At 40.6% G+C, this 12,860-nt stretch overlaps 1 protein-coding gene across 5 annotated transcripts in view; it reads right to left on the bottom strand.

Moving 5' to 3' along the window:
• prx (periaxin) overlaps nucleotides 1-12,860 on the bottom strand; it is a 45,706-nt gene that overhangs the window by 15,884 nt on the left and 16,962 nt on the right. For 2 of the 5 annotated variants that reach the window (XM_040129955.1, XM_040129959.1), the window contains exons 1-8: nucleotides 11,002-11,096; nucleotides 10,823-10,916; nucleotides 8,098-8,153; nucleotides 6,329-6,436; nucleotides 3,476-3,601; nucleotides 2,308-2,467; nucleotides 616-809; nucleotides 11-252 (exon numbers count right to left, since the gene is read on the bottom strand). In XM_040129955.1, coding sequence (XP_039985889.1) covers nucleotides 11-252; nucleotides 616-809; nucleotides 2,308-2,467; nucleotides 3,476-3,601; nucleotides 6,329-6,436; nucleotides 8,098-8,153; nucleotides 10,823-10,916; nucleotides 11,002-11,037 — 1,016 coding nt within the window. In that variant the 5' untranslated portion in view covers nucleotides 11,038-11,096. Of the gene's footprint in view, nucleotides 1-10; nucleotides 253-615; nucleotides 810-2,307; nucleotides 2,468-3,475; nucleotides 3,602-6,328; nucleotides 6,437-8,097; nucleotides 8,154-10,009; nucleotides 10,029-10,822; nucleotides 10,917-11,001; nucleotides 11,097-12,860 lie in introns of those variants that run through there. The other 3 variants (XM_040129956.1, XM_040129958.1, XM_040129957.1) reach the window with 2 other exon arrangements.

The raw sequence follows: 12,860 nt of genomic DNA, 5'->3' as shown, positions 1-12,860 counted from the left end.
CAAGGCCAACCTGATCCTCCTCTTCGCCTTTGCTGCGGCTGCTGCTCCTCCAGCTCCTTCTGCTTCGACCTTCGCACTCCTCCTCTGTTTGAATTTTGGGAGAGAAAACTCCACGTCCACGTCACTCATCTCCAGCCTGGGGGGTGTTCCCTCTATCACCAGCTCCTCTCTCCGCTTTTCTTTCAGCCTCTTCAGACCAAAACGACCACCTCTTTTCTTCTTGGCCTTGAACGGCTTGCTGCCTTTTACACTCTAAAATATACACAGACACACATGATAAACAAGAGGGTCATCCAATGATGTTTGATGTTTGCAATTTGAGTATGGTACTATCTGTTGTTGAACAATTTAACAGCTGAAAGTGTATGGAAACTACAAATGAGTTTTAAATCTAATTTGAGGCTCTATAAGATTTTACCCAATTTTTACATTATTTATAAACATTGGACCCATAATTTAAGTTACAAGTTAATTTGAAAGTTGTAACAAAACCCCTATAAAAGTGTTTGGGCTAGGTATTTACCAAAGTCGGATTATAATTGAAAGTGCTACTTTATTTAAAACTGCACAATTTAGGTGAGCGATAACACATATATACAATATATAATTGATTACCATTTTGGCCATCTTTGCTCTGGGACCTTTGACCTCTACACTGGGAACTCGAGGCCGCACGCTGACCTCTGCTCCAGGGATGGTCCTCTTCAGTTGGAAGCTGACCTTATACGGCTCCGCACACTGAAGGATCTTCAGAGCATCTTCATACTTGACATTGTCGAAGTAGACCTTGGCACTCAGCAGCTGGTCACCTTCACACAGAAAACATTATGAGGTAATGAGTCCAGTGTAAGAACCACTTCACATCTTCACCTTTACCTGGGGGGCCCTGTTGTTGTTGAAATGTTGTCCGTAGTGTTCACAAAATAAAAGTAGTGTGTGTGTGTGAGTCTTTTTTCACACATTTTTCCTTCCCCCCTGCATATTTTCTTTTGTATCTCTCTCTTTATCAGAGTCTATAAAATGGCACATAATTAATGGTTCATATGGCAGCACAGACGCACACTGGTAGCATCAGCGTCTGGATACTTAAAGCAGGAGTGACCTAACATTTTGATGCATGATACACTGTATGTAGATGGACTGTTAGCATTAGCTGCTAGCGCCAATTAGTGTTGCCAGATCTGACTGACAGAAAGTAGCCCAATCACAGAGCCTAGAACCTGCCCGTCGTAAGGACAGCCCAATTATTAATTTTTATTTAGGAGATGGGAGTTTGAATGTCTGTATCATTAAAGGAATTTTCCACACAGTCTGTCGGATAATGTTACATTAAAGGTTAAAAGTCTTCACTTGTAAAGTTGTAATGAACTGTCTGAAAAGATCTAACGCCAAAACAAGAAACATGAAGTTTAATGCTGGCACGGATTCGGTGAGTGACGCTGTGGGCTACAACTTAAGCTTTTCAAAGCCTAAATTTGTTTACATTTTGACCACATACCTTCAGGTAGAGTGTTACAGGATATCCGGACCAAAATAGATTTTTAAACAGCTTATTAACATTTACAACTGGAGACTTGATGGATTATCGTGAGGATTATCTTTTTGTTTTTTAAATGATGTCTTAACATATATAAGTGCAGGTGATGATGGCAGGATTTTTCACAACATGACGACCCAAAAGTTGTTCTTGTTGAAAGCTTATAACTGATATATAAAGCAATTATAAATTATTTATTAACTCTTTAATAAAGCCCTTAATTACAGCTTACAAAACCTTTATAAATGGTGCCTTATCATAAAGTGGTAGCGTGAAATATGAGAGAAGCTTCTGTTTTTCTATTCAATAGCTTCAAATTTGGGTGGCGGTGGCTCAGGTGGCTCGAGCGGGTTGTCCCCTGCTCGCATGTTTGGTGGTTGGATCCCCCACTCCTGCTTTCCGCATGCCGAAGTTTCTTTGGGCAAGACACTAACCCCTAAAGTTGCCCCACTTGAAAGTCGCTTTGGATAAAAGTGTCTGTCAAATGAGTGAATGTAAATTTCCAAAAAACATTTTTTATTTCCAATTTTAATGTTCCAATTTTAAGGTTTGTCCTTCCTTAATATAATTCTTGAGATGTTTTTTAGGGTTAAAAATGGTACTGAATATCCAACAATACTATACTGATGAACAAACCCGGGAGACACACTCACTATAGCTTAGAGTTTGCAGTGCACGTTTAAATTTGATTTCCTCTTTCGAATATGTTCATCTAAAAGCATTTTGTGAGGAGCATGTTCCCTAAATGAATCAGATGTGATTGCAGGCACCTTGCTGCAGACTGAGATGTTTGGCAGCTGGAGAGTCTTTGAGGACGTCTTTAACAAAGATCCCTCGTTCTCCTCCACCAGTCACACTGTAGCCGCTGGCTCCAGCCTCCGCCTCCGTCTCCACCACGATTTCCACGGACTTAGAGGCTTCCTCCACACTCTGAAACACACACAGACAACTTTTAATACCAAGAACAAGATTTGGCCGTGTGGTTTTGGCCTCATTATTAATTGTGTTTACTTTTATCTCAGGCTGAGTTACAGAAATGGTCATAGCTGTAGCTATGACCATTCATTAGTTAAAGGTAAAACCCTTAATTTTCCACATGTTGTAGCAGACTAACAAGTCATCAGCTGACCAGTATAACTTGAACAAAATATATTATGTAATTTAATGGTATTATCAGTCAAGGATAAATGTTACCAGACAACTCGGACAGCATTTCCATGTTGCAGAACATGTCGTCTCCAAACGCGCATTGTTTTAAATGACAGATTAAAACTTTTAGGCCATATTCTAACGTATAAATTCACTGGTCTCATTAATCTGCATTACAAAGCAGAGCTATGATAGAAAAGAGGGCCCGATCTAAAACAACAGGAACACTGCACTGGAGATTTAACCCTGCTTGTCTAAATAATAAGTGCTGAATTTAAAACACGGGAGAAAAAGCAGTGATTCTGCGGCTGCTGAAATCAGTAACATTTGGAGCCACCAGCCTGCAAAGTGACATTTTGCCACTGTCAGAACAACAGAGAGTAGACTGAAAATAGTTTTCAATGCACAAGGGGGTTGGTGCTGTTTTATATCTTGTTTCACTTGCTTCAGTGAGTGCGGAATTTACTGTACAGTTATTTGTCACTTCACACTTCACTTCTAAATCCATTTTATCCATTAAACTGTCATGGATGAAAGGTCGCACTGTTCTTGGACTACATCCACTTTTCAAAGCACAAAGGAAATAACTTGTAGATGAGTCATAAAAGAAAAAGTGAATCATGTACTTTATCAACCATTGGGGTGACTTTGTGTTCAAGTGTGCACTCTCATTTATATCCTTTTAACATGAATGTCCTGTGGTGAATAAATATATAACCACAGGTGCAAACAAAGGTAATTTCAGCCTGTAAAGTCACACGAACAGTGTTAATCCAGACTCCGTCTTACTGGCTGTTCCTCTGTGGGATCTGAGTCCATCTCTGGTTGGGCCAGTTGGCAGGTCGACTCTCTCAGGTGACTTCTCTTCTGACTCAACACCTGTTTCAGCTCTGCATGAAGCTTCTCCTTCTGCACCTGGAGACAACACAGATAACACAAGATGACATGGTCTGCGCTGCGGGTGGATCTCGTGATGCGGGAAGAACAACACAACCAAACTATGTGCTGTTTAAATGGTATTACCAATAATACATGTGGGGTCTGTTGCTTTAACCTAGAACCTGTTATCACAACTCTGCTGCTATTTCTCGGTTATGTACACTACTGCTAAATCTTAGAGGATTATAATTTTAAGAATTACGATGATGAAAGTGGTTATTGTAATTATAATTCCTGTTGTAGTTCAAGTTAATATCACTTTTATATTATTATATTTTAAATTGCTAGTGTTTATTATTTGACTTCCGTCCTCTTTTTAAATGTGTTTTAAATATTTTAACTGTCTGCTCTTTTCTTTTGTGATTTGATTGACTGACTAATTAACTTAATTCTCACCGAGGGACGTTGGTTTGCCCTCATTATGGTTATTATTATTATTAACCTTTAACTAATTAAATTAAACTTTTGATTAATTAAATTTGACTTTCCGTGGAAAACACATTAATGTAATTACAATTTTCACTTAAAAGTGCAATGTTCATTAAGTTGATGAATTTCCCACCGTTGTAAGATACCTATGTTAACGTAATGACTTGTTTACTTTTAATTTGAAGATTACACAAAAGAGAAAGCTAAAATCTGACAACTGAATTGTCAAAAGTCAATTTACAACGTGGTGCTACAACAGTTAAAAAAGGTTAATCAGTATTCTCTGTAAACCTTTTGCATTTTTTAAATTAAATATATTTAATATTCATAACATATAATTTGAAGCTAACAGAAGAAGTTATGACATTCAGGCAACTATATATTCAATAGTTTCACAGTATTAACTGCAGATTCTTTATGTGTGTAGGCGGATATATATTTGGGGAGTTTGTAAATTGTTAGTTTTTCCAAAGATGCGTCATTGTAATGTTTTTGTGTAACTGTGGTCTTTCTTGCTGTTGAGTGAAGCCTTCAGCTGTTGTTCTTCCAGCATGGAAACCAGTTAACCTCCATACAGCATGTTAGCTGACGCACCTCTTTGAAACCAGCAGATCTCACCGTTTGTTTTTCACTAAAACTCTTAAAGTTGCTAACGTGCTACTTTTTAGTCCACAAATGTGGGTCAGGGTTTACAGAGTCCCTGACACCTGCGGCTGGGTTTTAGTTCTGCCACATTCAGATGTTTTTTATTGTCCACTTCGCGTCCAGCAGCTGGTGGTCACCTGCTGCTGCAGCATGAAAAGGCCACGACTGGCATCTGTGCTGAGCTGGGAAAAATGAAAGGTTGTTTATGTGGCGGACAATGACCTCAGCAGATCAGGCCTGGACCATTGTGATCCGGTTTGTATGGGCCTGGTGGCTGCTTGAGTCAGGAGGTCAGTCACAATGCTGCGTCCTTTTTTCCAAATATATCTGAGTAACATAAAAAAAGGCAACATTATGGTCTTTTCTGTCTGTGACTGGAGCTTCAAGGGGCCCTGAGGTCAGTGTTGCAGGGACTTTCCTCGGTTAAAATAAACACAAGGATGGTGCAGATACCTGTGAGGTAAACCTAACTGAAAAATTCTTGTTGGTTTGTTTTCTCCCAGTTTAAGGAGCAGTTCAACATTTTAGGAAATACGCATATTTGCCTTCTAGCAGAGAGTTAGATGAGAATATTGAGACAAGCCACGGTGCTGTGTTTCGGCGTCACATAAACTCATAAACTCATTCATCCAACTGGGTTTCCTGGATCATATTTCATGTCTCACCATAAAACAACATGGCCCCTTAACTGCACCCCCCTTGGCTGTTTAAAACACGGCTTTTTTCAGTTTGAATGCGGCCTAAGAACGTGCAGCCATGCCAGCAGCTCCGTGAGGCTGTACTTAGGCACAGCGGCGCTTTGAGCTCGAAGGTACCGTCAGCATGCTAACATGCCCAAAATGACATAGTCAACATCCTGATGCAGGTATCGTATATAGGTATCATTTTTACCATTTTCACAATCTGAGTTAAGTGTGTTAGCGTGCTAACATTTGATGACTAGTCCTAAGCACAAAGCAAAGCTGAGGCCGATGGGGATGTCATTTGTTTTACCGATATTTAGTCACAAACCAAACTACTGGACAAGTTGAAATTTTGACTTGATGATGGCACTAGATCAAAAATCAGGGGATCACCAAACTCAGTAGGGGTCATCCTCTGCGTTCCATGAATGTATGTACTAAGTTTGATGTCAATCCATCTCAGAGTTGCTAAGATATCTCAAGCTTGACCAAACGGGTGGACTGAGCATTGTTACTATCTATACAGCCACACCAGCGTGGCTAAAATAGAGAAGAACAACAAAAAGGATTTACAGCATAACCAAGAAAAATGTGCACTCTTGATTTAGTGTAGCTTCTGTGTTTTGGTTTATAGCTAAGACTTTTAACTTTAACAATCAGCAGCACTGTTAATTCCCCTTTTTAAAAAAAAAAAATCACGATGCCTTAAATTTTGTGGGCTCATTTTATTCTTTTTCTTCACCACTGTATTTCTAAACACCTTTATCCAGACACTGTAACATCCCTGGCGAGGCCTGTAAGTATAAAATATTAAAATGTACAAATAAGTTCCTCATGTATGTGTTTTTTGTGTACTAGCAGTATGTTAATGCAGGTAGGTTGTGTATGCATTGCAGTGTGTGTGTGTGTGTGTGTGCGCGTGTGTGTGTGAGTGTGTGTGTCTCACCACTCTCTCGGGGCTCTCCTGTTCGTCTGTGGAGCCGCTGTGGTGAGGGTTGCGTTGTGGGGCGGTGGGGGACCTGTTAGAGGGGGGCGACCGCCTCTTGTCTTTTACCTGCCCACAGAGTGGAAGACAGTGTTAAGTCACTTTGAAAAGGTCCATGCAGCAGCAGCTTGTAGTGCGGTTTTACCCTTTAACTCAACTATAAGGTTATATGTGCACTGCAGCCTGTGGGAGACTCCTGTGGGAGATAAATCTAAGAAACACGAGGTTTGTGATATGAATTTTCTCAGTTTAATTTGCCAACTACTGACATTCTCGACTGCTCCAGTAAAGCTGCTCAGCAGAGGAAAACTGGTTGTACTGGGAAGCCATGGGCGCGCAGGTTTTATATTCAGTGTGCATGTGAGGCTCAGGCAGCTTTCTCTGCAGGATTACAAAAAAAAGGAAATACAAGCTGTGGGTTTGTCAGACTCTGAGCTGCTCTGAATGCTGCTCATGTGTTGCTACTACCCTCCGCTTAACTTGAGGATGTGATCATGGCAAATCTAAAAAAAAAATATCTAAAACCGTTATTGACAACTGAACTTCAGTCAGAACACAGAGGCAGTAACATGGGAAACTGGGGGGAAATTTGGCATTTGTCTCCTGATTAAATGTTTATTTCTTTAAATCTGAATATAGATCCTCCATAACCTTACCTGTTGTTCCAGTATTATCGTGTGTTTTTATGCGTAATATTTATGTTTTATTCTCCACTGGAATAATGTGGTTGGACTAAATCAAACCAAACCAGCTTCAGGTTCTTTTACCTCTTACCTTCTTTCTGGAGGAAAAATATCATGACCCATCCTCCCATATCTCGTCCCTCTACTTGCTTCATAAACTCTCACAGTTAATCTTGTAAAAACATCCTGTTCTAACACTTCACCTGTTGTCAGACTGCTGTGACCTCCGACAACAGCACCAACAACAGATTTCCGGTGCAGATTGCGAGCTCAGTTCCTAAAATATATGCTATAATTATTCCATTTTGAAACAGAAAGTTACCCATTAAGATTGTTTTGTTTTTCTTGCCAAATATCTCTTCCTGTTTTTAGTCCTTTCTTACACACGGTGGTCGTATCAGTCGCTGTGTGTAAATGAATAAAAATATGCACACTGTGATAATCTCACTTGCTTGGTCACAGTTACATGCAAACACGCCCATTTGCACACATACACACGAAAACATAAGGCTGGGATGATTTGATTCCCTGTTGATGAATCACAGGTACGCCATCAAAAATAACACACAGCTCTCTTCATAAAGTGTAATAATGCGCTTCTCTTAAACATATGAGATCAGGGCACCATAACGGCCTCAGCAAAGTATGTTGTTGTGCAGCAAAACAAACAGTAAGATCTGTTGACACTCCTTTCAGTCATTAAACTGCATCCAATAAAAGAATTGGCACCGCTGAGTTTATGTGCAGCGTGTTATTACTGTGTGCAGGAGAAATGGTGCCTTTAAAAGGGATTGAGAAGACGGAAATAAAACACGTACCATCTCTTTCTTGGTGAATACTGATGTAAGTTGTTGTTGTGGTTTGTCATGTTGATCATCTCGTCACTACTATGTTTTTTTAATGCCTCTGATCTTTCGTTTCTAACACGACGCCTGCTTGCTCTGGGTCTTACTAAGGCTTTAGCTTATGTATTACCATGGCTTGTTTTTTTTATTTTTTATTTTCACACATTCTGGAAACATGAGGAGGAGGTCTGTGTTTACTTACGGCTGGATCTCTGGTCTGACTGAAAACATGGCTGTCCTCTTGGTCTATGTCAGAGTCTGAAACAGAAATAACAACGCCGGTTATTTTGACTGTTTCCGTGTTACAATACTGATTGCACATCTGAGACTGCAATTACAAAGAGCATTATTTCTTAGGTTTGTCATCAACTAACACCAGTCTAATGACCTTAAGTTCCTTAAACAAGAAACATATTAAAGACAGAAAAAGAAATAAAGTAAACTATGCCAAAAGACTCTTTGTCTCAAGTTGTAGATGAATCTCTTTTGGGGTTTTATCTTTTTTCCTCTGCAGAGGGTGTTCATTTTCACATTTTTTTCCATTGCTTAGTCTGTCCCATAACACTGTATCTCAGTGACTAGTTTCTAAACCTTTAGGACATAATGTAGGCGGCAGGGCCGGACCACACATTTTTCAGACCTTTAAATATTAGAGTGATTGATATCACTTTTGAAACTAATTCAAAATGTATAAGGTGTTTTCCACTTTAGCTTCAGACTTTTCACTGTGGGGTCAGTTTGAAATGGCATCGGCAGCTCACGCTGCATACGTGCACACATACAAAATTAGAAATGAAAACGTATGACTCATGGGAGGACCCCTGACACACTTTTTTTTTTTTTTTTTTTAAATTTTGTCCTGCAAAAGTAAAACTTTCAGTGGACATTTGATTGCTTAAAGCACTGTCCATACGCAGGATGACACCAGCCACCGCTGACATGCCATGAGAAGAGGACTCTATCATATTACTGTATAACAGCAAATTAGCTCCAGTAGCGTGCCTCAGAAACTGTGGCATCAGGTGTTCATGTCAGGCCTGTGCATATGGAGTTTTAGCGTCTGATATAGTGACATGGCCGTCAGTCTGAGGCTTCTGGGACGGCGGTCTTGAGATTCTTTCCGTGGTCTTGGCCGTGCCTCTGCACCGGCTAACCGAGCCCAAACAAGCTGCGCTCGCACACTTACAGGAAACCAAATGATACTACCCAAAGAGGCCCCGACAAGCAATACATTCATGACAGCAGTATAACAATAACCAACAATCTTGTGCTATATGAATACCAAAATGTGGTTTTGTAAGCATTTAATATTTTCACAAAATACAATGGTAATGTGAAAGATCAGGTACATGTCTAGTCTAAAATTCAAAAGTCAAACAGCTGCAAAGAGCAGCAACCAGTCCACCTTTCTTGAACCGAATTCCAGTCAACCAGAACCTCAGTAGTCAAACACGGAGGGTCACTGCTGATGACTATAGACTGCGCTACCAGTAGATCGCAGACCAGATTCCATGGTTTGCTTTGCCCAATGCTTCAATGCAGACATTTTAGGTTGCCAGCCCGGCAACTGTTTCAATCAACGCTGATATAGAGCAACCTCCGTCACCACGGGGAGATCCAGACTATGAAAGCAGAAACGACGCCAGCAGGAGCCAGTGAACCTAACTGTTTGTAGCACCAACTATAGAATACAGATGATGAAGCTTCAAGTTCAGTGCATGTTCAGAAAGCTCGAGCAAACTGTGCATTAGAAGAAGCATGCTTAAACAGTTTTGGTGGATTAAAGTTTGCATAACTCCTCAACTGCTCTTACGAACACTGAGGTGTGTGTGTTAAATTACCAAAGAATTCGATGAGAACTAAACAGCAACTTTAACACGTGCAAAATGTTCACTGTACTTGGTTGGGGACTTTGCAAACAATTGCCTTGGGTTATCTGTGTGCGCGTGTGTGTGTTTGTATTTCTGTATACGCACAGAGGAAAGCCCATCTGTTTGTGTAACTTTGTGCGTGGTTGTGTGTTTTATAGGATGCGTAGAGTGTCAGCGTGGATGTCGTGCCTATTTGGGTGGGTTGGAGGTATCTGGTGTCTAGCAAGGAACAGGAACACGTACCACACATTCACGGCTACCCAGCCTTCACTGTATCAGTCATAGAAGAGCAGACTCAGGCATTAATGGAATAAAACAAGTTTTGGAGCTGGAGACGCTTTGTACATGAAGGGATACACCCTTTAGTGATGAGAACGAAGACACCGAACCATTCACTCTGGTGCTCCTGCAGTGATAATGAGAGATAATTACACATGACAGGATGATCGATTGTTGAGACTATAATCACTCATTTGTTCTGTGAATTTTTGCTGATAATCATTATTGTTAGACAAATAACGAAAAATCAAAATCAGACATCCACTAAATGAAAAATGATGTGATCTGATGGTGTTTGTGCTATATAATGAAAATAAAGATCCGACTCTTGTGCATTTAAAAAAAAAAAGTGCAGGTCGTTTGACTCATCTGAAAAACTAAATCTTACATAGTTGAGCTATTCCAACTGAAAAACGATGTTCGACCAGCAGATTCAGTTTCGGTCAAACAGAGACATTCACGTTTCTGTGTTGAGATCCAGGCTTCTATTATTCATGTGCTGAGTGACAAACATTTTATCAGGTACAGCAGCAACACCAGCTGCAAGCACTACTCTGCGGTACTAATGGCAGGTAAGAGGCAATCAGAGTGAATGAATGAGCAGTTATCACCGCTGTGTTTCATCAATCTACGTGGTAGATTTTTCAATTAAAAACCATGACTTTTATTTAACAAAATGAAAAGGTTCCTGAGCTGCGAGTTTATAAACCGTAGCCACACTTTTAGAGGAAACCTGAATATTTCAGTTAGAGTAAAAATAGGATTATAAACTACAACCTGACCGCAGCTTTAAAGTGCAGCTCTGTGGGACAGACGGACAGCAGCAGGTGGAGGGAGTGGCACTCCCTGGACGGAGCGAAGGAATGGAGGCCTGGCAGAGGAGGAGGAGGAGGAGGTGAAGATTTGAAATGCCTCTCAGCCCAGTCTAATTATAGATCAGAGTCACATCTGCAGACCTCCACAGGCCTGCACACGCCCGCCCCAGTCAACATGAACCATCAGCCTCCTGCATATGTAGGTGTAGAGTAGTGAAGTGAGAGGAGCCTGTGGGTTCCACAAATATTTTTACCCACTGTTGAAAAAAAAAAAAATGATTTAATGATTTTCAGCAAAATAACACAGAGTCTCCTGGATGAAATTGCATTTATGATTTACTATATGTTACCATGATCAATTACAAATATTAAAACTTGATTTCAAGGGAATTACATTTTTTTCCTCCCTCCAGTTATATGTCACAAATGACCCTAAATACTACAGTACCCACGAGCCTCACGGTAAAAAAAAGTGCCAGAGTTGGTGAATTGATGGAGCCAAGATTCATAAAGAACTCCTGAATGTGTCACAGCTTGTAATCTCTCAGGCCATTAGAGGTGTGGGCAGGAAAAGTATGTATTAGTCAGAAAATAGCAGTGCTGTAACTTGACTCATCCTTACTTACTGTACCTGCAATAGTAAATAAGAAATTTACCTCATCAGAGTATCCAGCGTTTCATTTGTTTCTGGGTCGTCTGTATTCGCTGTCTTCTTTAATTATCATTTGCTCGAACCCGTTTCCCACTGAATCCACGGTATAACACCTGAAGGTGAATGCAGTACGACTGTGCGATCGATTATGTGATAGCGGGACTTTCCATCTTAGCAGTGAGCATGTGCAGGTCGCGGTAGCCTTCAGCAGGTACACCAACATACAGTAGCTGTGCCATGAAAAAACACATCCAAGAGCCTTGGAAAAACACAATGTCATCTGTGAATAAAAACCAAAAAAACCAAAACCAAAAAAAAAAAAAAAACCCCAAAAAACAGGTGTGTTGATGCATATTTAGCTTGCCAGGTTGTTTGTGTTATTTCGTTGCACAGCCAGGCTGAGCACTGTTTAGTCTCACCGGGGGCCGATCCTGTGTTTACATTCTGACAGACCCAACCACAGACTGTGCCAGCGCTGATGACTGAACGCACATACCTCAAATGTGATCAGAGTGCTTTGTACTGAGCCAGAATGACAGGAAAAAATATCCAGGGGGCCCAAATCAAAAAGGCACAAACAAGCAAATGTATGTCTGCTTCCAGTCTGGAACGCTACATGCCCTTAGACCGCTTTCAAACAAATTCAATCACAGTATTTCCTAGAGATTCTTTTCACAAAAGTAAATGAATAATCATCTGTCCAATTATTTCAAAAAGTTGAAATTCCTAATAATGTACAGGGCGGAAGGCAGAGCACCCTGCTAATATGATCCAAGGCAGCTTATTCTGTGTTCTTGCTGCCTGACTGCTCTCACACCGAGCTCTGAATTTGAAGACAAGTGGACAAACCAGAAAGCTAAAGAGAGTATTGGTGCTGTCGGCCACTCTGCAGTTTGTCTAACAGGGGCTGGATTCAGTTGTCTCGAGTAGATTTGAGGGGGGGTTACTGAGTTCATTGAGTGGAAAAAGACAGTTTATGCACTGAGTTTGTGCAAAAAGCTTCTTTGCCAGTTTAATCATTCTGTGATTTTTTTTTTTTTTTTAATGAAAGTGTGCTGGAATTGAGTAAATTCACATTCTCACAATAAGAAGCTTGTTCGCTGTAACTTCTCTCTCTTGGCGTAGGTTACTGAGCAGTGCCGGTCCAGATATCAGGAGCTGGATGCCTTGTTAAAGGTTTCCAACACCGGAGTGTATGTAGGTGTCAAACTGCAGAAACCTTCCCTGAACAGGGACGTGTTCACTGTCTACCATGCTGCACTAACGGCACGATCCCCCGGTGTTTCTCCAAACACTGCTGCCCGCTTTCTCCTCCTATGTAGTGGTTCTTTCATTTTTTAATTTTTTC

The sequence above is a fragment of the Xiphias gladius genome, chromosome 7, assembly GCF_016859285.1.
Source record: "Xiphias gladius isolate SHS-SW01 ecotype Sanya breed wild chromosome 7, ASM1685928v1, whole genome shotgun sequence".
Lineage (NCBI taxonomy): Eukaryota > Metazoa > Chordata > Actinopteri > Istiophoriformes > Xiphiidae > Xiphias > Xiphias gladius.
Note: the sequence above shows the minus strand (reverse complement) of the source record. Positions and strands in the feature narration are given on the sequence as shown.